Raw genomic sequence first — 25,045 nt, 5'->3', positions numbered from 1 at the left:
CCCTAGGGATACCGCGATGGAATCTCTACGCCCTGCCTATCCGGCTCCTCGCCGCGTCGCAACTGCCCCGATACCAGCACACATGTCACGCCCGGCACCGTCCACATCGGCCGGTGGCCTAGTCGAGACACTATACAACCACCCAAATGTCAAGATCGTAGCATTCGCTGCTGCATCCAGAGGCCGAGCTCGGAGTCCAGGTCGCGGCCCTTCAGATGAGCCCGGCTCTTTGTCTGCCCACTCGCAGCTTGAGAGGACGATTGCCATTGGTAAGTTGCGCAAGTCCATCAACGTTCTCATGGCCATTGCTGATTGGGGGCCATCCCAATAGGGCCGTTCCGAATATACCGTACAGGATCCGTCGCCTTCTTGAACTGCGGCTCTGCTCTGCAGCCAATGTTACCCAAAAGCCAATGCTGGGCCCTCGCCGAAGACTCTAGCAAATTCGTCCTACAAATTCGCCGACCCAATTACTGGAGGATCGAGATTCCCGTCACCAACGCCGATGAACAGGAACTGGCTGCGGCACTGAAGGGTGTCTGGGATCAAATATTGCAATTCGAGAAGACGGAATGCCCTTTCAAACGGTCCTTCACGGTCATCCTCCCCGAGAAACCAAAGACACCCGTGAAAAAGCGACCATGGACACCCCCGGTTAAACGAGCCCTACCCGTCCTTTCGACCCCAGCTCACGAAGTCGAGGTATCACCGACGCCAAAAGCTTTGACGCCAAACACTGGCAGGAGAGCTTCGACATCTTCCCTCCGCGGCCGAAGCGAGCAACGCCGGCTCTCCACTATCAGCAATGACTTTCACTCAAGCTCAAGATCCCGTGATCCGAGTGCCGAAATATCGAAAGCGGCAGAGCCCACGGATGCCGCGCTGACTCCCACGGCCGAGAGACCAGCCGTTGCGACAGAATTGAAGATTCCGAAGCGCGGAGCGGAGGTAACCCGCAATATCGCTAGCAACAATATGGCTCAAGAGGTGACCGATGAGGAAGGTCCTACGTGTGACGTGGTCAAGATGGAAAAGACGGAGCCAAAGGGGAGTCACGAAGAAGCCACATTCGAGAACTCAATCGCCGAGGAAGAGGAGCCCGAAGATGAGGTTTGCCGACAAGATCTGACGGTTCCCGCCGAGGAGCCATCAGCAAAGTCACCAGGAGTTCAAGTTACGAATGGTGACATTGGCGGCATTGATGCACAAAGCAACGCTGGCGAAGAGGTGACTGCCGCTGCGGTCTCACCAGCATTGCATGCCGCACCGCTACAAGCACCTGTGACAGTACCTTCGACGGAGATGGTCGATCGCGAAGAGGACACCCAGGGCCCTGAGGTTCCCCAAGTTTCCATCAAAGTCGACGACTCATTGACCCAGCCAAAGGAAAGCAAGACAGACATCCAGGGGGAGACTCTGGTGACTGTTGAGCGGCCAGTGACTGGTCATAGGCTGCCAAACGACATCAAGGAACAGCTCGTCACTGTGGAGGCATTGCCCAAAACACCTCTGTCGGCTGAGGCAAGCACACCGACGCCCACTAACATTTATGACGTGATCCGGAACTACGAGATCAAGATGGCTGCTGCAGTTCCCGAGTCTACGCCGGCCACTAAACCTGTCGCTGAGCCCGAGGCTGTTTGCGAGAAGTCAGCGATAGAGACGAGGAATACCAGCGGGAATGGGTCAAGCAGCGAATCACAGTCCGCGACAGACGAAGAGACAGTTCTCGAAGGCAGTGGGGTTGTGGGTAGCAGAAGAAAGAAGCTTCGCGGATTCAGAGCCGGCAGGGCTCTGGTTCCCCCACAATTGACCCTTGTTACCTCGCCACCGTCAAAGTCGGCCATGAGATCGACTCCGATTCTGGATGAAGCAACTTCACCAACTGGATCTACAGATTCGTTCCACAGCTCAAAGTCATGGCACTCGCCCGCTCAGTCGCCAATTACGCCTGTCCCAAGATCTCCTGCCTCAGACGTGTCCCCAACGAGGTTCCCATACCCTCACGACAATATTCTTATTCCTAAGAAGCCTTGGCACTACCGCGACATTTCCGATCTGACTGTGACACCGGAGACTCGGCGAACTTGGGATGCGACTTCGTCTCTGACCGACGACAGCTCGTTGGAGAGCGCTGCTACTGCGCCAGACATGGTGTCTGAGGTGGTTGAGCAGCCTGACAAGGTTGCTCTTTCCGAGGACGAAGCAGCAACTACAGCTGTCGTGCGTCGCCCGTACATTCGACACAGATCAACCACCAGCAGCATCTCCGTCGGCCGCAGAGCGCTCTCCCCTCTGCCGACGGCGGCCAACCTTTTTGCGCCCACGAGTACCCAGGCCAGGTACCACCCCCTGAGAAGCCGCCTGGAACTCGTCCGCAGACTTCCCATGGCCATTGTATCCAAGACCTGCGAGGTTCTTCTGGGTCCGCCGAGTCATCTCATTGCGCTGATGCTCCAGGTGGCTGCTAAGATCGCCGCCGGGCAGTGGCGCGGTATGATGTTCGGGTTCGGCGAGGGCGGCGAGACGATCCCCGTGCAGTGGGACTACTCTGACGACGAGTACGATAGCTGGGGCGAGAACGACGATTATTATCTCAGCCAAGTCGAGTCATCGCGTGCGAATAGCGTGATTGGCACCGACGACGGCGAGAATGACGAGGCCACCGACAACGCGAACGGAACGGGTCGCGGGTGGGAGGTTGACTGATGGGGCCCCAGGAGGCATCAGTCTGTAATGATTTCATGTATGACCACTGTATGTTTTTAATCGCCAGGAACTGCATCTAGGATGGAAACTTTTTTCTGGGCGTTTTTTCCTTTTTGGAGAGAGTAAAGGAAGCAAGCTACACGAAACGGGCCTTGGATTCTGGAGAGGTTTTCACGCGTGCAGATATCCCGACAATATGTGGCGTCACATCCACGTTGGGTCATGGTTCTTTCTCTGATGTATAAACACTTTTGGGAACGGTGGAAAGGGATAGGAGGGCACTTGAAGGATTTTTGGCCACTTTTTGATTGGCATTACGAGGCATTTAGTCCAGTACGCTGGCCCTGCCAGGTACTATTCAGGGATGAATTCATTTCACGATTTCAAGAGCTTGTTACAGTGCCCTGCGTGCATTGCTCATGAGTGTAAGCAGCCACACTTGATCCTCGGAACGTTAACCTATGAGAAGAATGGACTCGAGAGGCTTAGGCAGTCTCGTGGGGTCATCTTTGCAGAGCGCTGCGTGCCGCATTGCTCATAGAATCCCCAACGAGCCGGTCAGTCACCGTCGAGCCGACAGCATCGGGTACATCTTCCGGATTATCGACCAGACTGTACCAAAAGACTGGGAAGGGCCACGAAACCCAATGAAGATCAAACACACGAGATATACGACGGGATGACAGCTGACAAGGGCCTACCTACCGGGCATGCACTTGGCTCTTAGGCTGGCCTGTGTCTTGGGCTGATTCAGGCACCTCGAATCTTTGGCGATTTGAAAAACGCCCCCCACCGTTGTCGAGGAATCAAGAACGAGACTGCGACATTGTTGAAGCTTAGCTCTTTCGTGGGGCGTTCGAGGTGTTGTCAGTCGGGTCATCTTTCTGCGCGCGTCGTATTTGAGGGATGGATGCGATTGGTTGATGGCGACGCCTCGTGAGGCTGATCTTGGGGGGGCTTGGCGAGCGTATTCGTCGGGTTACGGTTTCGAGGTATTCAGGATACCGAAGAAGTGGGCAATTGGAAGATCACCGAATGTGGAAGTGCATATTTCCTGCTGACGGACGAAAAGGTCTGTTTGTACAAGTGTGTGTGATGCCTGGTGTCGATAAATGTATAAATGAACGTGGGACGGAAATCCTCTTCAACAGGTTATATCCTCCGGGACTCTAACACTACAACCCGGTTTCTAAGTGCTATGTAAAGTCTCAACTCCTCGGAATTTACTTACAACTGGTTCTCTATCAACTGAAAAACGAGAAACCCCTAGAAACTGGTCAGGCTTGGGGAACAGTAGAACAAACATGGAGGACGGCACGTATGGTAAGAATGAATAACCGCCCCTGGCAGGCCCCCTGTTACTTACAAGAAATCCAAAAGTCGACGGGAGCTACTACTTCTACGCCCCAAACAAAGCAGCACCCATCTTCTTCGCCGTAGCGTTTGCCGCCTCTGGTACACTGCACTTTTGGCAGAGCTAGTGAGTCTATTCCAATACCGTGTGCTCGGTCCAATTCTAAAAGCAAACGAACCCAACTCCAATCTGAAGGGAAGAGCGGCATTTTCCCTGACTGACAACTGCTGTGGGATCCAGTCACTACAGGTTCTTCAAAGTCACCGCCCTGTTCTCCTTCTGCTGCCTCCTCTTCGCAGCCGGCTTCGCCGTCCGCACCTACGGCGCGTGGCACTACGACGACCTCAACATCTTCATCGCGAGCGTGTGCCTCATCTACGCAGCTCCGTAAGTAACAACCGTTCTTCTCAAATCCACAAATCCCACAATGAGCAAAAAGAAGAACGAAAAGAGGAACCCTCAACTCACCCCCCTGCTCCCAAGACCCCTCCTCGAACTAGCAAACTACAACATCCTAGGCCGCATCCTCTACTACGCCCCCTACGCCTCCCCCCTCCACCCAGGCCGCGTCCTCACAACCTTCGCCTTCTTCTCCAGCATCGTCGAAGCCCTGAACGGGTGGGGCGCGTCCTACTCCGCAAACCAATCCCTCACCCAGCGCGAGCTAGAAACAGGCCACGCCCTCATCAAGACAAGCCTGCTCCTCCAAATCTTCGTCCTCGCCTCCTTCACAGCTCTCGCCGTCGTCTTCCACCGGCGGTGCGTCGCCGCCGGCGTAGCGTCCGCGCGCGGCGTAAAGGGCCCGATGGTGACGCTCTACGTCAGCGTCGTGCTCGTCTCCGCGAGGACGTTGTTCCGCGTCGTAGAATACTTCAGCCTCGCTCGGGTCCGGTTCGACGCGCAGACGAAGGAGGGCGATGTGCCCCCCGCGGTACGCTACGAGTGGTTCTTTTACGTCTTCGAGGCGAGCCTGATGCTGGCCAACGTCTGCATGTTTAATGTCAGGCATCCGAGGCGGTATTTGCCAGAGCGGTATACGGTGTACCTTGCCCCGGACGGGGTCACCGACGTGGAAGGGCCGGGTTGGAAGGACCCGAGGGCGTTTTGGGTGACTGTTGTTGATCCGTTTGATGTGAGGGGGTTGGTGAAGGGGAGGGATCGCGGGATGGAGAGGTTTTGGGAGAGGGGTGATGGTGGGAGGCATGGAGGGAACGACGGGGGTAGAGAGGGGGAAATGGGGAAGGACGGTGTTTGATGAATTTTATAAGTGTGGTGAGCGAGGTTCGCCGTGATTGTTTGGTGTTGTACTGGGCTTGTATTTTCCTGTTTCCATTTCTTGCTTTCCTCTTGTTCAGTGTGATCAAGCCTGTAATTGTAGTCGGCCGGTCGTGGTTGAATATATCCAGACATTTCTGGCAACGTTCGTCTGTAAGTAATCTGGCATGGCATCTAAGAAAGCAGAATCGAATGTGAGAATGTTTCACCTCAGTATAGAGGCATTCTCGACGATACAGACCGAGCTTTCTGTCCATACACCCCATGACCGTTTCGTAGGTAACGCCCCATGGCAAGTAATGGACCTGGCCCAACAATATAACCATTTCATCTTACACGCGTTAGTTGGCGCAAGGTAAACGACCGGTCATCACTTACTTCATGCTTTGAGGTCGATACGACGCAGCAAACCTGAACCATCGTCAGCGCCTTGAACAGCCGGGTAGAAAGCATCATATCAGTAATTAGACTAAGAATTGGGGCAATGTTCTTCATACTGAAATATGGAGCTCACTTTCGGTAATCAAATTTTCACTCCCACAACAGACAAACACAAGTCTTCATACAAACAAAATCCATGGGGTATGTCTCATTCAGCTACATTCCGTTTCATATAAAATGGCTAACACCAAGGCCGATGGCCAACGATTAGCATCCCTCACCCGTCTCTCACCTGCCTCAATCACCCACCACCCATGGTATCAAGCGGGTTCATCCCGACAAGTACTTCATACGTAGAAGGGAAGGTGTGAAAGAATACAGACAAAAGACGAGGAAGGCTTCCAACCAATCCGGCCTTTCATAAATGCTTGATCGCTTCTTTTCTAAGTCCATTCCGCTCCGCAAAAATCATCCTCAGCCAGCACCTCCTATATAGAAAGATCTCAGACCAGATAACCGACCACCGGGGTACAAGAAGGGCTGCTTTTCTTTTGCTGTCCTTTCCCACCTCCAAGAGGTAGAAACTCATGATGCCAATCTACCCAAGATGATGTCGGTGTGGTATCGCAAGCTGGTCAGTTCCGGCCGTAACAGCGAGTAACTGATCATCACCCGAATAAAATAGATTTGCGTTCTGACCCCCCGTCCATGACGCCTCGTGTACCTTACGTAGAGAAAATGTCAAAGTTCCTAGAAATGTTCAAGAAAATATCGCCGTGGTGATATCAACCGTCTTTGTTGGTGCCGCATCTGGGCACTAGGTATTACCAGGCCATCGCCACAAGACCTCGGGAAACGAAAGTATAATGGTATCTCGACAGAAAGGGCGTGTGCTTGGGCCGATAGTATGTGAGTTGCGCATAAGATAGATAGATGGATGAGTGACCATTGTCGCTCTCTCGTTATTCTCGTATGGATGTCATTCCGCCGCCACTACCGCCTTCGAGAAGAGGCTGACTCGGTGGAGGCATGCCTTGGTGACTTTTGGAGACGGAAACAGACGTGGCAGGTGTGCCATTCCCTGAACTGTCGCTAGGTCTTGCTGGCGTGCTGCTGCTGGCCTTGACATCGTTTTGGAGCTGGGACGAGTGTATGGGCGAGTTCGACTTCTTACTGAGTGCGTCTGCGTTGGTGTTTGCGCCTCCTCGAGACGAATTGCGCGGTGAAACCCGTCCAACCTAATCCTGATTAATATCGTCGTCCTCCACTCGGCTTACTACAGAGGGCTCGGCGCTTCTCACCTGCTTTGCCCAGCGTAAACCGCAGCTGTTGCAGAGGTCTCTTTGACCACTAGGACCTCGTCGCCACTCGGGCGTATTGCGCGTATGGCAGTTGGCGCAGTCGCGGACGACATTGCCTACTCCCTTTCTCCTCTTTCTCTTCTTCTTATTCGATAATAGGCCACCCAGCTCTTCAGCAAGGATCCTATTGACCTTCTCCATCTGGCGGAGCTCGAATTGCCAGCTGGAGCACTTTGTCGTTCGCAGCTCGTCGAAAATGTTGTCGTCCGAGGCTAGAGCAGCATCCTGCGAGCCGTGTATCGCTTGCCCGCCCGGTAGTGACATCGGCCCGGCCTTTGCAAGATCGGTGCTCTGCGTTGCGAGTTGCACAGTCTGGTTGACCTGAGAGGTTGATTTGACGCTTCCTGGGGGTGTAGCCGCCGGTGCGATGCTCCTCGACGATGCTTTGAGAAGTTTGGTCTGCGCCAATAAGAACGTGGGCTTCTGGCCATCTGAGGCATCTCCAGGATACAAAATGGTTTGTGCCTGAAGTACCTGTCCTCTCCTATTGTGAACCTCATGTTTGCATGTCACTATTTTGCCTCTCCTTGCCTTTTCGATCGCTCGGCCAAATTCGGCACGACTCTCTCTGCGCATGAGCTCCTGCATGCTGGTGCCTATCAGGGTGTCTGGCTGCAAGTCGAGCAAAGACCGAATGTTAGAAGACACGAAGAGAAACATGCCGGATACCGAAATCTTGGTCCATAATTCGCTGTCGCCAATGCCTCCGTGCGCTTCGAGGTCTCGCCGGCTCAATGCGAAAACGGGTCGTTTTCTCCCCACCAGAATAATACATTTTCTACCTTTTCCGTGCTCGAAGAATAATGAGCCGTGGCTTTCGAACCACGTGTAGCCACTTTGCTTCCGCCTTATGCGGAAGACAATATTGACCGAATTGCCCGCCGTGGCGTCTTTGAGTTCACGGGTAACGGGCACAATATCGGACGGGTGACATACGGTCGAAAGAGAATTGCCCACCAGCTCTGTCGCGTCGTACTCCAAGACCCTCTTGCAAGAAGGTGATAGGTAGAGGAACAGCCCTTTAAGTGAAAGAACGTGGACAACGTCGTCGGTGTTTTCGAGAAGCATCTTATCCCAAGACTGCTTGTGCCAGTCAGACACCACACCCTTGGGGTTGAATTGCTGTAGCAGGGTAGACACGTCGTCGACACCCAGCGTCTGTCCATTTTCGGCCTCGACAGTGTTTTGATTCGGGGGTGTCCAAATGTACTGGCCAATGTCGCTATGTTTGTAGTTGACCTTGACACCGCCTGCGTCCTGGCCCTGAGAGATGGCATCTGGGCATTCGACGAGATCGATTTGAAAGCCAACGAAGAACCGCACCTCATTGGGGTCGTCCCACGGGATCGGAATCATTGTCAAAAGATTCAGGAAAGGCTTGCCGCCCTTGCGATAGTTGATCAAACTTTGCTGAACCTCGCGGCCTTCTGCAATCTTCTTTTTGAGATTGTAGACTGACGCATCGTCCACGAATTCACGCTTCGAGCCAGCTTCGACCTTGGCATCGGGAGCTTGCAGGAACCGACAATTTTGGCCGACAATTTCATGACGGCTGTAACCCGTCAAGTTCTGGAAGTTATCGGAAACGTAGATAATCGGGCAGTCATTCAGTGAGACGTCACAGACCACAAATGCGCAGGACATGTCCACGGCGCCAAGGTGAATCTCGGGGTCCTTTCTTGTAGCGACGTACCATAACGCGCGCATCATATCGAAGCCGCTCTTTGAGTAGACGTTCTTCTCTTTGGACTCTGCACGAGGTGTTTGAGGTCCCATGGCGGGAGTGGTCTCTGCGGTTGCGGCAGGTGCAGCAGAGGCTGCTGTCTGGCTCGTTGCCATGGATGATGATTGGTTATTGGGGGACTGCGAAGAAGTCTGACCAGAGTTGGTTGACACCTCGCGAGATAATGTTGACGGAGTTGTCTGAGGACCGCTTGAAACAGAGCCGAATTTGGGCACTTGGGCAATTGGTCTGTTCGAGTTGTCTGCCGACGTTTGGTATTGCTGACCCATACTCAAAGCCTCGTTGTCGGCGTTGTCGATATCTAGTGGCGTGTCGAGGGCAGACTGTGGTGCTGTTCCGGGTGTTTCATCGGCTCCCAGATCCATGGTCATGTCGTTGGCGGTCGTGTTGAGAGGGCTCGGAAAAGCGTTGGCCATGGATGTTTGGCCGTACATATTCATACTTGAGGTAGTCGGCATACCCATGTTGGCGTACGCCGGAGGCATCATCGAACTCATCATATCGGGAGAAAAGGTGGTGAATGCATTTGTCGGCGACATCTGCAGTCCGTCTTGGGTAGCGTACGCCTCCATGCCTCCAGGTATGGAAATGTTGCCGGGAACACTGTTGCCCATCCCTCCGTTATTCGTCATGCCACCGTCCATGCCGCCATTCATGCCGTTGCCCATTTGGCCGGCCATGTTAGAAAATTCGCCGTTCATGGTCGGGTTTTGGAAGGGATAGTTGAGCATCTGATTGTCATCAGCGCCGAACTCCATCATGGACATCCTCCTGTCGGCGCCGGCGTTTTGGGTGTTCTGGTTTGAGGGCATGTATGGTTGGTGTATGCTGCGGCGCCGTTGCAGTTCATGGTTGTTACTGTTGATAATGTCGTCGAGCGAGTCGCCGTTGCCACCCATCATTGACATGCCATGACCTTGGTTCATTTGGTGGTAGCCGTGGCCGCCTCCTTGGCCTTGGCTCTGCATCTGGCGTTGCTGAGACTGTTGCGACATCTGTCGCTGCAGCTCTTGGGGAGTGAGCTGCGGGTAGAAGGCCTCCATGGCGATCGCATCGGTGTCCCAAGGACCTTGTCGTTGATGGTGGGCCAGTCGTCGTGTCGTCTCGTATCGGTCGATAGTGGTGGTGGGGTGCAAGAAGTCGTCGAGTGTTGTCGAGTCGCAACCAGTGGGTGGTTCGTTCAGCCGTCCAACTTGTACTTTTCTCTCCCGAGGCGCCGGCTTAAATAGTGCCACCGGTGCATACGGTCGGGGGTGCGATATCGCGTCACAATCCTCGTCCTCCTGTCATGGACCAGTACACGTATTGTAGGAGTTGTGAGGGGGAGGCCGTCGTGTGCTGCGGGAAAAGCAGGTTAGGGTGCCGGCAATTGAACGTCGGCCAGATGAGTATCGGTGGCCGGGTTTTCGGGGTTGGTGACAAGCGGGATAATGGCGTCGAGCGCGGTGGTCACTTGGTTTTGGCGAGGCAGAACTGCGGTATGCTGTGCGTTGGCGGAGAATGTCGTCGTGGGGTTGTTGATGTCGAGTCTTGTTGTGTCGAAGAATTGGGCGTCGGTGGATTCGGAGGCCGAAGGTGGTGGGAGCAGACGTGAGAAACAGTCGTGGGAGGACCCAGATTGGCTTTGTTGCGGGGAGGGAAGATGGAGTTTGATGGACGTTCTCGGTGGTTGATTCCAGTGTGCCCAGTCACCCACCGGGCAGTTTACAGAACGCAGTACGCAGTAAGTAACTATGTAACTATGTAACTATGTACTCCGTACCTTACGTAGTGGTGGGCGGACAGGCGAAGGGGGGAAGCGACGTGATTGGGGGCGGCATGGCATCAGGGCCCACGGCTCGGCGGCTGATGTATAGACATGTTCCTCTTGGAGCGAAGGAAGCTTGATCGGTACCTAATTACGTCCGAGAGATACTTGGCTTTACCTTGCCATCCACTTACCTTACCTTGGACGTGGACGGGCAGCATTAAGGGCGAAAGAGCGGACAGTCACGGTCGCTTCCATCATTTGAGAGCCCGGTGCGCTGGAGTGGACCGGGGATGCTGGGTGCCACTGCCTATTCCCTTGCGGGTACTTCCCAGGTTGGGTCAACATTGGAAAGACTCGGCGCGTTTGGGTAGCGACGGACTGGGACTGGGACTGGGACGGGGACGGGGAGGAAACGAGACGAGAGGTCCCTGGCACCTGGGAGTCGTCTACCTTACCACCCTTTCTTCAATAGTGCCCGTGCTGATCCGGCATGTTTTGGCGGCGGGAGGTTGCCTGCCCTGCGCCATATACACAGTAAGTGCCTACTATGTTATATGCCTATTCCTGAATCCTCTGTGAGTCTGTGTCTGTGACTGAGGTGTCGCCCACCGCCGGAGGAAGACCACCGAGACAGGGCATGCCGGCCTTGGGATCTTCGGCATGGCACATCGTTTCTACTGTAAGGTTGTACGACTCCAGGCCCCGTTCTCTGTCCTTCTCCTCGGTTCTTGGCTTTCACCGTATCCGTACTACGGTACTACCTTGGTTTCACCGGGCACGTGATGGCGATGGGCCATCATGCTCTAGACAGGCTCGACCGCGTGAAAATGATCCGGTTGATTCTATACAATTGCAATAGTTTAAGCAGCCTTTTATGCGAGAAATCAATCAACACGGCATGAGGTGAATGGCTGTTACGGAGAACTGCCCTACCCGGAAGTTTGGAGCCACCAGAAGCCAGAGGAGAAGAAGAAGGCCCAGATAATCCCATAACAGGAATGATGTGCCGAGCGATATGCCCTATGTGAGTGAGTCCGGAACAGAGCCGGTGGGAGAGATTTAACACGCATGGATTGCGCATATGGCAGCACCATGCTGGGTGAAGTCAGAGACTGTCTGAAGTTTGAAGACTGCGGCTAGCTGAGGTGGGTGGTGAAGACGAATTGAATGGAAATAGGCCGGTCAAGAAGCTGCGATCCGCCGTGGATCTGTGGTGTTCCGATTTCTCGGCCGTGGCAGAGTCGGGTGGAATGTTGAAGATGCTGCCCGTGGCTGACGGGACGCGGGTAGGTGTCCGTACCTTAGTTTTGGTGCATGGCATGCAGCATCTCGTGGGAACAGGGCATCCATCCCCCATGGCCCCCAAGGCTTCTCCCAAGAGTCCCCAACACTCAAGAGGTGCGTCTGAAGAATGCCAGCAGCAAATGGAATGCTAAGTAAGGTACCTTATGCGCCCGCCATGCCACAGGATAACGCCAATCGTGCTCGAGAGAAACCTCTTTCGTCATCATATGGGGCGTGCTGGGCGTCACTACGCGTACTATACATCATCTTATATCCAGGTCTGGACCAATGTGTAGGTTGTATGGAAGTACCTCTCGGGTGGAGAGGGAGGACCCCACCCTTGCATCCAGGCTGGACGCTGAATGGAGGGAGAGGCGATAGAAGGAGGATACGTACTGTGTACCTGTCTTGATTCCATGTTCCTCCAACCAATCAACGGGCCGCCACACTTTCCCATGTTTTCCATGATTCCGACAGATGAGCATTACTTAGGTTGTCCCATCCAACCTTGCCAACTTGCATCTACTGCGTACACAGCATATCGGCTTGTTGAATCCCTACGTTACTTTGTTACTTCTATCCCTAAAGTGCCTTACAACCACATGTTATCTGACCCAACTTCAACAGGTGCCTAGGCCACCATCTTCCAGATACTGAAAACGGCACTCAACGTACGCAGCAGCATAGGAACAGGGATGGGCCTGCGAGCGGGACAAGCACGGACAGAGTTGACTTTTCCCCAGCAGAAATCCATTTCGTCATTTCTCCTGGGGCCTTACCGCCTTGGACAGCCTTACATTGTACCGACACTCACATACACACACTCACACACACACACTCACACACACACACACACACACACACATACCCGGGATACCAGACCAACCCAAACAGCTGCGGCACCAACTCCCACTGAAAGTCTCCCACCCCCTTGACACCCTTGACTCCTGACGTGCTCACAACCAACACTTCCGCACCGCATTCCTACACTGCCTATTTACGGTATCACAAAAGTAACAAACATCAATTGCGCCCAAGCTCGAGCAGCAAAACGAACCGTTGGTCACCATCCCATCTTTCTCTTCCGCCAACTACGGCACCACTTGCTGCAGTAGGTAGCTCAGCAGGAAACCCATCATGTGAGGAGAGAGCTTGAGCAAAGTGCATTCCCCATTTCACCTCCCCTAGCGTAGGTAGAGAGACTGCACACCTGGGCACCACGGCACCTAGGGTTTCTCCCATTCTCCATTTCCAAATATGCATCGACACCGTCTCCTATCCATCCACTTTCGATTTCCCATGTCATCGGCGATCGATCCTCTCTGGCACTCTGCCACGCGCCCTCGATCTCTCCCTATCCATCTTCGTACTCCATACACGGCTTTTTGAAAAAACCCTTTCGCTGAGACTGGAAAGAAACCCTGGCATAGCCTGGCAGGCCTTGGGGCAGCGGCCCGAACTCGGGTTAACCACGAACATACTGCAGCCAATGCCACCACCCGCCCGCTCGTCTCACACATAAAAAACCTTCGTGATGCTTATTCACGATCTACCCGTCCTGCCCTCCGCCGTAAAGATCGCTGACAAGGCCCCTGACTCGGCGGCAGCCACTTTGGCCAGCCAGCAAGCCAGCCAGTCCCCTCGGCAGCAGCCTCGTTCTAACCCCAAAGCTGAGATAGATGCCCCAAGCTCTCTGCCTACCTACCTAACCTTACGCCCTTACGCAGTACCTAGCTAGTTCTGCCTCTTTCCTGACTGAACCTGTCCTGCCGTGCCTGCCCGCGTCTCGGCGCCACATGAGACCTCAGCCGACCGCCACAAGCACCACACTCAACAGCGCACCTGTGGTCTGCCATGTGACTCTCGCCCACCAGATACCCCCAAAAGCAGTAAAGATCAGCAAAAGAATGGCATACCTCAATGATTTACTTTGTATGTTGCGAGTTCTGTTGGAAGTGACATCCGCCAATCTGAAGCGCTTCTCATCACCATTCATATACCCATGTTCCGTCGCGTGAACCAAGCCATGCTGCGCCCACGAGCTTGAACCCTCTCCCGGGTATTGGAGGAGTAGACAGAGCAATCACCTTTCAGGCAGCCCAAGCCCGACGTCGTAAACGGATGCGAATCCGACAGTTCCTTCTCCTTGCAGCGAGCGGAGGCACGCGCACTTAAAGATAACGTAACGGGCATGCATCACTAGCATCTCCCCTCGCTCCGTCTTTGAACACCAACCGTGAACCTGACGTGTCCCTACATATGCCCTCTGGTTAGCAGACCACAGCTTGAAACCAAAGTGCGCTTTCCGACGGGGGTTGACGAAAAGCTCGGGAAACGACAATGCAAGAGAACCGTTAACGAGCAACACAAGAGCACCTCGCACAACAGTGAATCATTAGTAGAGACCCGCAGGCCGGGTATGATCAGAATGTACCTAGTCATCTTTAGAAATCGAAAGCTCGGCGGCGTGCGTGATGCGTGTCTTTGTGTCTCTGTACGACGACGACGACGACGACGACGACGAAGGAAGCAAGCAATCTCCCGAGTAACAGTGCCACACAGATCCCCGTACCCAGCATGGCATTCTCACAATCGATGCAGAAGAGAAGAAAGAACGCGGTAACACCAGAATTACGCTTTCCCCCTTCGTGTGCCCCTCCTCCGCCTCCCCGCCATCCCCAACGATGGGAGTACGAAGAGGAAGAAGAAGAAAAGCAACGACCTTATCCGACTCCCGGTCCGACTTGACCTCGAACTTCCGAGATAGCAAGACCTGTCAAACATCTCACTAACGAACCGGGCCAACCGAGCTAATACGTAGCCAAGTAAGAAGAGGAGTCTTCCCGGTGGCTTTCTCTACCACCTATGTGTATCTAAAGTGTATGTCAAGTGAGGTCCAGGGTGTAAGTCTGAACCACCACCCACCCCGCCATATCCGATTTCCCATGCCATTCGGTCCAGTAAGGAGGGGTGGCGAACAGACATGGCAATCCCATTTGCCCATGTGCAATTTTCCATTACCTGCCTTTTTTCTCCTTCTTTCTCGCTGAAGGATGTCATCAGGTATCCAATCAGCTTTGTCAGTCCTGTGGCTCTTCAAGCAAACATCGTAACCCACCAGTAAACCTGCCACTGAACAAAAACGTCAAAAAAATAAAAACATACAACACCAGGTATTCGCTGATCGTCACCGACTCAACTACTAATCTGGCCCTCATCGGCTTGTCTATGGGAGAGCGGACGGGATCCCGAATTCTCCGATGGGTGTGGTCGTATGTGCTTGTTCCCAGGTAGAAATTCTATTATATCGGACGTGAACGAGGGGAAGGGGGGGCGTACCTTTGACCCCGGGACAGGATAATGATCAGAATACCGAGGAAGAGTTGAATAGAAAGACAAGTCTAAAAGGCTGGCAACGCAGAGCAGAGTGACTCACTCAAGCTTCGTCCGTAAACTCCCCAAAAAATGGTTCGATACGCCCCCCCATCTCAGCTACCCCAAGCCCAGCACGTAAAAGACGCCATTCATTCCATACCCACGTTCCAACTTGAGCTTCCTAGCTCCAGCTTTCGGCTCCAGCCTCAAAAGAATATGGCCGAGATAGTAGGAGTAAGACCGTTCAGTATCGTATACAGACTACCAACCTGCCTAGACTAAGAAGCTGAAGCTGAGACCCCTCCAAACCAAGTACGCCACCCAAGGCGTTTGGGCGTCAGGCGTTGCCGCTACTTTTCTTTCGAGATTGCCATTTCCGGTGCTCAGCTCGTTCAGCCTACTTCGGACTTTTCTTTACCAACGCCAGTGTACTGGGTCTGATAGGCATGGTTGGGAAGGCGAACAGATCACGGGTGCCAAGGAGGGACATCTCTTTCGTCGAACCCCATCGTCTTTCGTTTCTAACGTCACTCCGCCGTTCCTTCCCGGTGATACCTCACGGTGAAGTAAACACTAACACCTGCTCGTTCAGGTTGACGCGTGTTCGTCCTTTTCGAGTCATGTTTCCAGTCATTGGGCATATCTCATCTGCGTGAATTTCTATTCGTAAAACAACCACTCCTCTCTATATCATCGTATTGCCATCACTTATGGCGCCGCTGAAGAGGGGATCGCTTAATGATAAAACGAGGGTTCAGTAGAACTAAACCCCCTGACAATAATGTCCTCCCCTCGCTGTTTGCTCTGTTTTTGCCACCGATATCGCCCTACGCCGGAACTTGGCTCCGAGTCTGCTTCAGCAGCTATCCAAGCCCAGCGCTGTTTCTCGTGCCTCATAGACCCTCCCTTAACCGTTCGGTGCTTGTGGTATCATCAACTGCTTCTCTTCTAGTACAGCGGCCCGCGGCGTCCTCAGCGCGTCTTCTTCGTTACGGGTGTGTGCAACACGTCATCCCAGAATTTCCTGCGCAAACTCATCTCCTAAGAAAAGTACGAGGTGATCGCTCTTTGAGATTCGGGCGAGAATTGCTGAAGCAGCGGCGTGGGGTCCACACCTGCCTGGGACAGAAGAGACTTGATGGCGGATACTACGCGGCTTGCAGTCTGTCCTGCCAGAGAGTCTGCCTCCAGAGCCTGTGCAGTGAGCACAAAGATCTTGCCAGCCTGGCCAACGACAGCCGGATGTTGCCTGAATTCACAAATTAGTATCAGTCATAGTTGACTACTCACGTCTTGGAGATTTACTCACTTGTCAATCAATTCTGCCAGGTAGGCGTAGGCGTAGGGTGCGGCCTCCTCGTCATTTGTGACGGGAAGAGTCTCGATCCACTGAGCCACAATGTTATTGGGGTCCTGAACTGAGCCGGCGTTGAAGTGAAGAATCTTGGCAATGGCAGCACAAGCATTCTCCGTTGCGTAGACGTTGTCCTCACTCCGCGCCTCGGGAACCTGCGTCACTTGGAACAGGAAAGGCAGGGCGCCTCCCAGGAATTGAGCCCAAGGAAGACCGCCGCGGTGGGCTGCCACACCAATGCCGTAGGCCGCGGCCTGGCGGATGGCGGGCGATGAGTCCCTGCAACCATCAACCAGGGGCTGGGTGATGAGGTTGGCGTACTTTTGGCTTTCGGTGCCGCAGTACTCCAGCACATCGTCCATGATGCAGAGACCCCATTGGCGCTGGGTAGGGTCTTCCGACTTGAGGAAGCCCTCGTACGTGGGAAGCAGGCGCTCCCATGATGGGAGGAAGGCGGCACCGTGGTTCTTGAAGATGGCGTGGAAGGCCTTGTTCATATCAGACAGGAGGGTCTGGTCATCTTCGATAGCCAACAAAACGTCCTCGGCTTCGTCTTCTGCATCCTCAGCCGGGAGGCCCTCCTTGTCCTCAAGACGCTGGGCAACACGGTCCTTGTAGTCTTCGATGGCAGAGTGGACTGAGTCAATGAAGCGAGATAGGTGATCGGCGGTGAGGCACTCCTTGCCAACGACTTCGACAGACTCGTAGAAGCACTGGTACATCTCGGCAAGAGTATCAATCGCAGGTTCCGCGGTCAACACCTCGAGAAGCTTATCGACAGTCGCAGCCCAGAGCCCGGCGAGCTCATTTGATGGGCTACCGTACGTCTTCTTGTAGGAGCTCAGAAGCTGAGGCACCAACTTGGCCGAGATGAATCTGACGGGGTCGTGGAAGAAGAAGGCCAGACCAGGCAGGGCAATCTTCTCCATGATCTCGGCCACGTAAGGGGCGAAGCTTCCCTCGAGTACCTGAGCGTACACAACAAGCAGCTCAATGGCCATGTTCTTGTCCTCCATCGTGCTAGTCCGGATTCCAATCATCTTGCCCTTGAGGGGGACGAGTTCCCAACCATCCTCCTGCTGAATCTGCTCGACCTGGTCGTCGTCATCCAGGAGCTGAATGTCGGCCTTGGCGCTGGCGAGCTCGAGAAGAGGTGGCATGACGTTGGGCAGGAAGGGAAGGAACTCCTGGCCGAGGACTCTGCACATGCGGCCCCAGCAGTGCATCAGGTACTGCGCTTGAGGGTCATCAGGATCGGTGATGTTTTGCTGGATGGAGGCAAGGAGCTGGACGAGAGTCATAGCATCTTGGCCAAGTCTTTCCTTGCCGACAGCCAGGGCGATCAGTGTAGCGCACTCCATAGCCTTGGCGCGGAGAAGGCGGAACTCCTTGTCGTTCTCTCTCTGCAAAACGCTGACCAACAGAGGCATAAGGGTATCGTAGTACTTAGAGAAAGCAGCCTCAGCAGCGTCGGCGATGGTGGCGATGGTCGACAGAGCCTGCTCCTGGACGTAGCGCTTCTCGTTCTGGAGCAACTGGAAGAGGTGAGACAGGAGCTCGTCGAGGTAAGGCTCCAGAATGGACTTCTCGGCCTCCTCGCAGAAGTTGACGAGGGCAGCAGCGGCGTGCGACTTGACACGAGCCTCGGGAGAGTCAAGGACCGGGATGATGGCCTTGAGAACACGGTCGTAGTAGTCGGTCTGCATCTTGGGCGCGAAATCAGTGCTCATCTGGCCAAGAGCGTTACAACCAGCCCAGCGCACACGGGGGTGCGGGTCCTTGAGCGCAGGAACAACCAAATCGAGAACCTGGCTGAGCTCACCGATCATCAGCTCCCGGCAGCCTTCAGAGATGGCGGAAATGGCCATCAGAGCCGCATGTCTATCTCTCCAGGCCATAGAGGTCATCATGCGGGGAAGCCAGTTGAAGGTCGGTGCCAGGATGGTCTGGCCACCAAGCTTGTTGGCGAGTCTGTCCATGCACTGCTCTCCAGCGACGTGGTTCTGGTCGCTTTCCTCTTGATCCAGCTAGAGAAGTGTCAGTACTCCAATGATGCAAATTCTGGATAGACCAAAAGTATCACTCACATCGTCAGATGACAGCCAATCAGCCGCATCGTCATCGTCCTCGCCAAGGTCAGTCATGAGACTGAGGCACTGTGTGATCATATCGTTTGTGTAGGTCTCGTCCTTGCGGCACAGTGACGGTGCGTAGTCGGCAAAAGTGGCCATCAACTCAAGAGCGTTTTGGCGGCAAAGGTTATCGAGCTCCTTGTCCTGGATAACGGAGATACTGAACTTGACCAAGTTGCCGAAGAGAGGCTTAAACATCTTGGGCGCGGTCTCGGCCATGTCAATGAGAGCGACAAGGGCGCTGCTAAGGTCCTCAGAGTCATGGCTTTCCTTGATAGGCGGCATGATGTTGAGAACATCGGTAATAAGAGGGTAGTACTTGGGCTGCGCCTTCTTTCCCAAGCTCCTGAAGAAGGCCGCAAACGCCTCCATGGCGGCCAGACGCACCTTGATGAAAGTCAGCCGGCTTGATATCGATGGCGAATGGATGGGAATTCTCCTACCTGAACGGAATCGTCCTTGAAACCCTTCTGGAAGGCCTGGATAACCGTGTCCTCGTGCTGCTTCTCAATAATACCCGGAGTTGTGGCAAAGACGCGGAACGCCGTCTCTCTCTTCTCGGCGTCGGGCGCTATGCTAAGCTGGAAGAGACCGCCCAGCAGCTCGGGCCAGGAATCATCTGCCATGGTGTTAGGCTCGGAACGTCCTAAAGCATAAAGCAGAATGTGGGTGTCGACGTACTGTTTTCGGTGTATTGCCTCGCGACTTCAGCGACAGCGTCACTGATCTTGTTTCTCACGGCACGCTGGAAGTCACCACCGAGGCTCTCGAGAAGCTTCTGGCGGATGACGGCAGCCTGGTCCTGAGACAAGGACAAAAACATATCAACCAACTCGCCGCGGTCATTCTTGCGGCTCTTGGAGGCGATTCTTCGGAAAATAACGGCGGCAAAGGAGCGTATCTGGTGAGCAAAGTGGCGCGGTTAGCTGGAGGCCAGAAGAGCGTGCGTGTTTACATGCGCAGGAATGGCGAGGGTAGGTAGAGGCGGATGCATGAGGTGCAGGGTGGAAGAGCGTACCGAAGCATCAGATCCGACTTGAATCTGCTCAGCAAGACCCATCAACAAAACCTCGGGTCGGGTGGCTGTCCAGTTATTTTGAAGGTGGTCTTCGGCCTGCGATCGAACCGAGTTGTCTGGAGATTGGAGAGCTTGCAGCAGCTGCGAGAGCTCTGCGTGGACGTCTGGGGGGAGAACAGACATGTTTGCGACTGAGACGGGGAGAAGATGGTGGTGGTTTGTTGTCGAGTCGTCTGCTGGATTTTTGCAGATTAATTAATTACCAGCCCCAAGACAGCGCAGCCGGGGCGGTGTGAGGTTGTCGAGGGCGCAAAGCTTGTCGAAAAAGAGGTAGGGTATACGCGGGGGAGAGGCGGATAAGAGTCGGCGTCGGGTTATGTTTTGTTCTGAGGGGTACTTTTTTACCCTTTTCGGTGGCCCAATGTCTCTGGACCTTTATTTTTTACCAGTCTTGGTGCGCCAAAGTAAGCGAACGCGTGTCGGACGAGGATATGGAGGAGGGCGGGTATATGCAGTCGTTTTCTGGAAGAAGGGACTGATCGCAATGAGTTTTCTTGTGCTTCAAGAGGCACGGTTCGGGTGGTGGAGGGAGGTTTTTTTTTTTGGGTCGAAAGGGAAGGGGGGAAAAAAAAAACAAAGAAACATGCGGGAGTCAAAAAAGTGAGGCAGCAAGCCCGCGATGGTGAGGGACCAGGACTGGGGGTCTTCTTCGGGTCTTCCTGTCGTGGAGGGGAAACCTGCAAAAAATGACAATAATTTTGGCAGGTTTTTGGCGGGGCTGTTGCTAAAGGGTGGGCTCCACCTGTACGTCCCTCCCGTCCGGCGTCAGGCCGTCCGTGGTCACTTTACCTACCTTACATAGTAGGTACCGTGGTGCCGCGGTGGTACGTACGGGGCGGCATTATCAGCAACTCAAGGCACGAAAAGGCGCTGTCCTGGGCTGTCTGTGGTCTGCCCGCCCTGGCCCCGGCTTGAGGAGGGGGAGGAGGGGTGACGGATGGGAGGGGTTCTGCGGTGTAAGTGCCAACGGTACCTTACGGGCTCAGTACATTGTCACGTCCCGTCGTGTGTACGTATAAAATAATTTGTTAGTAAATTGGGCTTTTGACTGGCTGTGGTTGCATGTGAAGATTGGTCTCCACCGACAGGGTCAACGTTTGATCAAGGTACCTGGCCCTCCAGTGCACAGGCACGCAGACGCGCAGAGAGAGCAACACTCATCGACTTCTTTCCAAGCCGTTTGTTACCAAGTAAACCGTTGGCTGGTATGCACCAAAATGCCAAACTCTACCCAAGAGACATGGTGACGATACAATTTCAAAAGAGCAATGTCTATGATTTATCATCTGACTACTAAGGTAGCATCACGTTGATTAGGTTGACTGATAGCTATCCCACTCCATTGGTGTTCAGTTCGCATCAACCCACCTACCAATTGCCAAACACAATCAGTAAGTATCAAAGCATCTTGGCCAAACACTAAGATGGAACCTGTCCACAGTAGTAGAACGCGAACAAATGATGAGAAGCCATTAGAATTTTCTGCCGAGGAAATAACACAAAGAAAGAAAAGCCCGCTGGCAAGCTTCACCATGTCAACATATGTTGCATGAAGCCGAGAAGCTCTCTACAAGCAAGGAGCTTCCTATCTTGAGGCACTCACATTTTCGTCCAAGCTTCCGGCTGCCCTATCATGAAAGACGAGTAAAAATGGCTGTACATGCCGTATTGCGGACAAGGCCCTTTGTTTCTACCATTGTGCCTGCCAACCAGCGTCCCTGAGGTTAGTAGGCTTGGACACATTTCCCTAGTCACAGATGAGGGGCGATGCATCAAGGGACGGTCCTTTCTCCGGCTGAAAGTCAAGACAGTACGGCGAGATATCCGGCCACATACAATATACGAAGCCCGTCTGAATACAAATATCATGGCCCAGGCACAAATCAAAAAGTAAGCGACTGCTTACAATGGTGCTGGAGTTACATAAGGTGGCTGCAGGTGGCTGCCGACAAGAAAAAGACGAAACGGCAAATGGATCTTGCATAGAATCCTTCATCTGTGATTAACATTAGTCGTGACCGAGTCCCAACTTTCCTATATCTGATATAGGTATGTACCAGTCCGACATGATTAGAATGCATCTAGATATTTCAGGTATGTATTTGAGCGAAGTATGCGGAAGGGGAGGTTATCTGGCTTATGGGGTATGGGAAGAAGACATAGCCAATGAGAACCCGGTCTGCCAACATACCTGTCCAAGGAGGGGTAGCGGACAGATTCCTTACCTACACTTGTACATACCTTAGTGTAGACAACCTCAGTCCATTCTAACGTTCAGCACCCAAAAACTCCCCGCCGGCGCTGTTTACATACATCCCTGGGGTTACGTCTCCGGGGTACGTAACCCCGTTGTGTAGTGGCTAAGTTTTGCCAACGTCCTCCGTAGCGCCTGTCATGATGCTTCACTCGCCTTAGGCGAAGGTAACTACCTTAGGGAGGTACCTAGCTAAGGTACCTAAGGTAAGGTCCAGTAGCTGCAACCCCTCATCTTGCTTCTTTTCTTTTTTCTTTCCCCGCCTCAGTCTGGTCGTCGTCGAGTTGTTGGTTGTTGCCGGAACAGAACTCTCTTGAGACCTTTTACACATAGTTCAAACCACACTGCCATCTCGCTGCTCCATCATCCCAGCATCGCGACGTTCGAAGACTTCAGCGTCTTCTGCACGAGTCAAATCACATTTCAACCAATAGGATACCATATCCAGGAGAGCCGTGGAACACCCCGTTGAAAGCGCATGTCAAGTTCGCCTCCCCTGCCACCTTGGGATCCGTCAGATCACTGCAGCCCCTCAATTGCGATCCATAGCTCTACGTAAGGCGGTGCAACTTCCCCGGCCCCAGGCTGGGCAACCGTCGCTCTCGGGCGCAATCAGCCGACCATTGACTTCTTCATCTCTCGGCGCCTCGTCAACAATCCCCTCAGCCACCACAAAAGAAGCGGCTTTGCAAAGTGAAAAGGCATCGCTCATTGAGGAAGACTCAGGCTTAGCCAACATCACGAGCTTCTAGACAGCAAGACACTAAACTGCAGCAACAACATAGCAAGTCGCCAACCACCATCGAAACCCCGCCCTCGATCGTTCTGCCCATCTTGCTACAACATCCCGAGTAGACCGTCCCATACTAGGTTGCACCAACATCTCCCGATTGAATTAAGTCATGGACGCAACACCGACGTCCGGGGCACACAATGACGAAGCCATCATAACCTCACCTCCTGCTGTCCCTCAGCGAACTCCCTCCCAGACGAGCCTGCACAAGACCACCCACGTCCACACCCATCGTCAGAGCTTCGCCGAAAATCTGAGAAATGCGCCTGGCTCGCCTCGCGCCCAGCGACATCCCTCTTTCACCCAAGCTGCTGTACAGGATCTCCTCAACCATCCACCTGCCGCCAACAAGCACTCGAACCCGCGCTTTGCAGGCCGCGACTGGCGCGATATCTCCGTCAACGAGCTCGTTGCCCAAGATGACTTCAGATGGGTTACTCTGGACACCAGTGTTGAGGAGGCCTCGATGGTGCGTTCTCCCTCCCATTTTGTTCAAGTGCTTTGTATCTTTTACTAACGCTGTGGTAGACTCTTGTCAAACACAGCCCGTCCAACGTCGTTCTGATCCGAGAAGATGCATCGTCCAAAACCGCTGTTTCAACATTTGACTACAATGACCTAAACACATATCTTCTTGTAGTTGTAGGACTCGCCAGGCCCGACGAGGAGCAGGTACCCCTGTACGACGAAATCGTCAACAAGGCCCAGACGGGAGCCCGTATAGCCCTACGAGATATCCAGCCGCTTTGCCGCAAGGAGTCACTCATCACCTTGCCCTTTGATGAGACACTGGAACGGGCCATCGAAGTGTTTGGCAGCGGCATCCACCGCGTTCTGGTCACAAACCCCTCGGGCGACGTAATTGGCATCCTCACTCAGCTCAAGGTCATTGAGTTCTTCTGGAACGAAGGCATCAATTTTCCCGCCATCGACAGATTATACCCTGTCCTGTTGCGCGATCTTGGCATCGGCACGCAGCAAATCGTCTCCGTCAAGTAAGAACACTCTCCTCTTGCTGGCTTGCGACATGAACTGATGCTTTGTAGCTCCGACAGCATTCTAGGAGACGCCCTGGCGCTCATGAACGCCGAGGGTCTGACGAGTGTGGCTGTTATTGACAATGGCCACAATGTTGTTGGAAACATCTCAACCGTAGACGTCAAGCATCTGACGAATGCCGCCGACGCGCCATTGCTCAAGCAATCCTGCATGCACTTCATCTCTGTCATCCTAGGCGAGCGCGGCGTCGAGCACGGCCGCGACTCTTTCCCGGTCTTTTACGTGAACCCGTACTCGACGCTGGCGCACACTGTAGCAAAGCTGGTGGCCACCCAGTCTCATCGCATGTGGGTTGTTGAATCGGCGTCTCCGTCTCCGTCCGCACCGGCTACTCCCTTGTTGGCGCCCACAACGTCGTCAGTGCTGGTGCCGGGCATTGGTTCCGCGCCTCAGTCGCCTCTCCCGACTCAGGTTTCGCACGTTGTACCTGCCGCGGCCATGCCAGGCGCCCATCTTTCCGGCCGTCTGACCGGTGTCATCTCGCTGACTGACATCTTGAACATGTTTGCAAAGTCGTCGGGACTGCGGCCGTCGGACCCGGGCGAGCAGCGAGCGCGCCGTCGCAGGAGCTCCAGCAGCTCCATGCGGCCAAGTCTCGACTCGTCGAGACCGAGCCTTGACTCACGTCGATGAGGAAGACTTGGTCTTTGGCAAATATGGAGCAACAATGAAATCCTAGAAAGCTTTACATCAGCTTTTAATGACTGGCGTTTACGGGTTCGTCACATGGGGCTTCTGCTTTCGCTAGAGCATGCTTGTGCTCATTTTTTATGCTTTTTTTTCTGTCTCCATTAGACGGCCGAAGCTTCAGACGAGATATTCTAGATCACTGTCGATAACAGGCGCTTCCCGCACTAAATGTGATCTGAATATTTTTCCACTTTATGCTGCTCGTCCGTGATACATGGGGTGAATCTCTGTCATATACTGGGCTCCGTATCTGTATGGCCTCTGTCGTCTTCTAGGCAAGTGTCCATATCTTACCAACGACATCGCTAAGAGGGCAATGTTTCGCAGTTATCTAGACCGAGAGCCGTTTCTCCCCACTTGTAGACATTGACAACTTCGCGTATAACCAAGCAGAGCAGACCGACCAATCTCCCTTGATCGTGACGTGTTGAAAGACCAAGCACGTGCTCAAA

The 25,045-nt window shown here is 53.8% G+C and overlaps 8 protein-coding genes across 8 annotated transcripts; 3 read left to right on the top strand and 5 right to left on the bottom strand.

The window, feature by feature from the left end:
- Positions 1–16: 16 nt before the first annotated feature.
- On the top strand, positions 17–2,709 carry CCOS01_11019 (uncharacterized protein; the record flags this gene model as incomplete). Its single annotated transcript, XM_060459172.1, has 2 exons — positions 17–269; positions 332–2,709. 2 exons carry the CDS (start codon positions 17–19, stop codon positions 2,707–2,709), a joined length of 2,631 nt encoding a protein of 876 aa, XP_060309904.1.
- Positions 2,710–4,013: 1,304 nt separating this feature from the next.
- Positions 4,014–5,318, top strand: CCOS01_11018 (RTA1 domain-containing protein; the record flags this gene model as incomplete). Its single annotated transcript, XM_060459171.1, has 4 exons — positions 4,014–4,032; positions 4,090–4,189; positions 4,304–4,450; positions 4,547–5,318. 4 exons carry the CDS (start codon positions 4,014–4,016, stop codon positions 5,316–5,318), a joined length of 1,038 nt encoding a protein of 345 aa, XP_060309903.1.
- Positions 5,319–6,681: 1,363 nt separating this feature from the next.
- Positions 6,682–10,832, bottom strand: CCOS01_11017 (GATA zinc finger; the record flags this gene model as incomplete). The annotated part of the gene is made up of 4 exons (XM_060459170.1): positions 6,682–6,858; positions 6,997–10,107; positions 10,200–10,353; positions 10,771–10,832. 4 exons carry the CDS (start codon positions 10,830–10,832, stop codon positions 6,682–6,684), a joined length of 3,504 nt encoding a protein of 1,167 aa, XP_060309902.1.
- Positions 10,833–11,679: 847 nt separating this feature from the next.
- CCOS01_11016 (uncharacterized protein) lies at positions 11,680–11,931 on the bottom strand (the record flags this gene model as incomplete). Its single annotated transcript, XM_060459169.1, has 1 exon — positions 11,680–11,931. The coding sequence occupies one exon, from the start codon at positions 11,929–11,931 to the stop codon at positions 11,680–11,682; it is 252 nt and encodes an 83-aa protein (XP_060309901.1).
- A 2,558-nt stretch (positions 11,932–14,489) lies between these two features.
- CCOS01_11015 (uncharacterized protein) lies at positions 14,490–14,642 on the bottom strand (the record flags this gene model as incomplete). Its single annotated transcript, XM_060459168.1, has 1 exon — positions 14,490–14,642. The coding sequence occupies one exon, from the start codon at positions 14,640–14,642 to the stop codon at positions 14,490–14,492; it is 153 nt and encodes a 50-aa protein (XP_060309900.1).
- A 1,632-nt stretch (positions 14,643–16,274) lies between these two features.
- On the bottom strand, positions 16,275–19,920 carry CCOS01_11014 (uncharacterized protein; the record flags this gene model as incomplete). Its single annotated transcript, XM_060459167.1, has 6 exons — positions 16,275–16,482; positions 16,543–18,614; positions 18,675–19,106; positions 19,163–19,338; positions 19,401–19,620; positions 19,738–19,920. 6 exons carry the CDS (start codon positions 19,918–19,920, stop codon positions 16,275–16,277), a joined length of 3,291 nt encoding a protein of 1,096 aa, XP_060309899.1.
- Positions 19,921–21,428: 1,508 nt separating this feature from the next.
- On the bottom strand, positions 21,429–21,793 carry CCOS01_11013 (uncharacterized protein; the record flags this gene model as incomplete). The annotated part of the gene is made up of 2 exons (XM_060459166.1): positions 21,429–21,499; positions 21,634–21,793. 2 exons carry the CDS (start codon positions 21,791–21,793, stop codon positions 21,429–21,431), a joined length of 231 nt encoding a protein of 76 aa, XP_060309898.1.
- A 1,160-nt stretch (positions 21,794–22,953) lies between these two features.
- CCOS01_11012 (uncharacterized protein) lies at positions 22,954–24,536 on the top strand (the record flags this gene model as incomplete). Its single annotated transcript, XM_060459165.1, has 3 exons — positions 22,954–23,313; positions 23,373–23,839; positions 23,891–24,536. The coding sequence occupies 3 exons, from the start codon at positions 22,954–22,956 to the stop codon at positions 24,534–24,536; spliced, it is 1,473 nt and encodes a 490-aa protein (XP_060309897.1).
- Positions 24,537–25,045: the final 509 nt, after the last annotated feature.

This window comes from Colletotrichum costaricense, assembly GCF_030867565.1.
Source record: "Colletotrichum costaricense strain IMI 309622 chromosome Unknown Scaffold_12.1, whole genome shotgun sequence".
NCBI classification, from domain to species: domain Eukaryota; kingdom Fungi; phylum Ascomycota; class Sordariomycetes; order Glomerellales; family Glomerellaceae; genus Colletotrichum; species Colletotrichum costaricense.
This window is presented reverse-complemented; position numbering and strand designations above follow the sequence as displayed.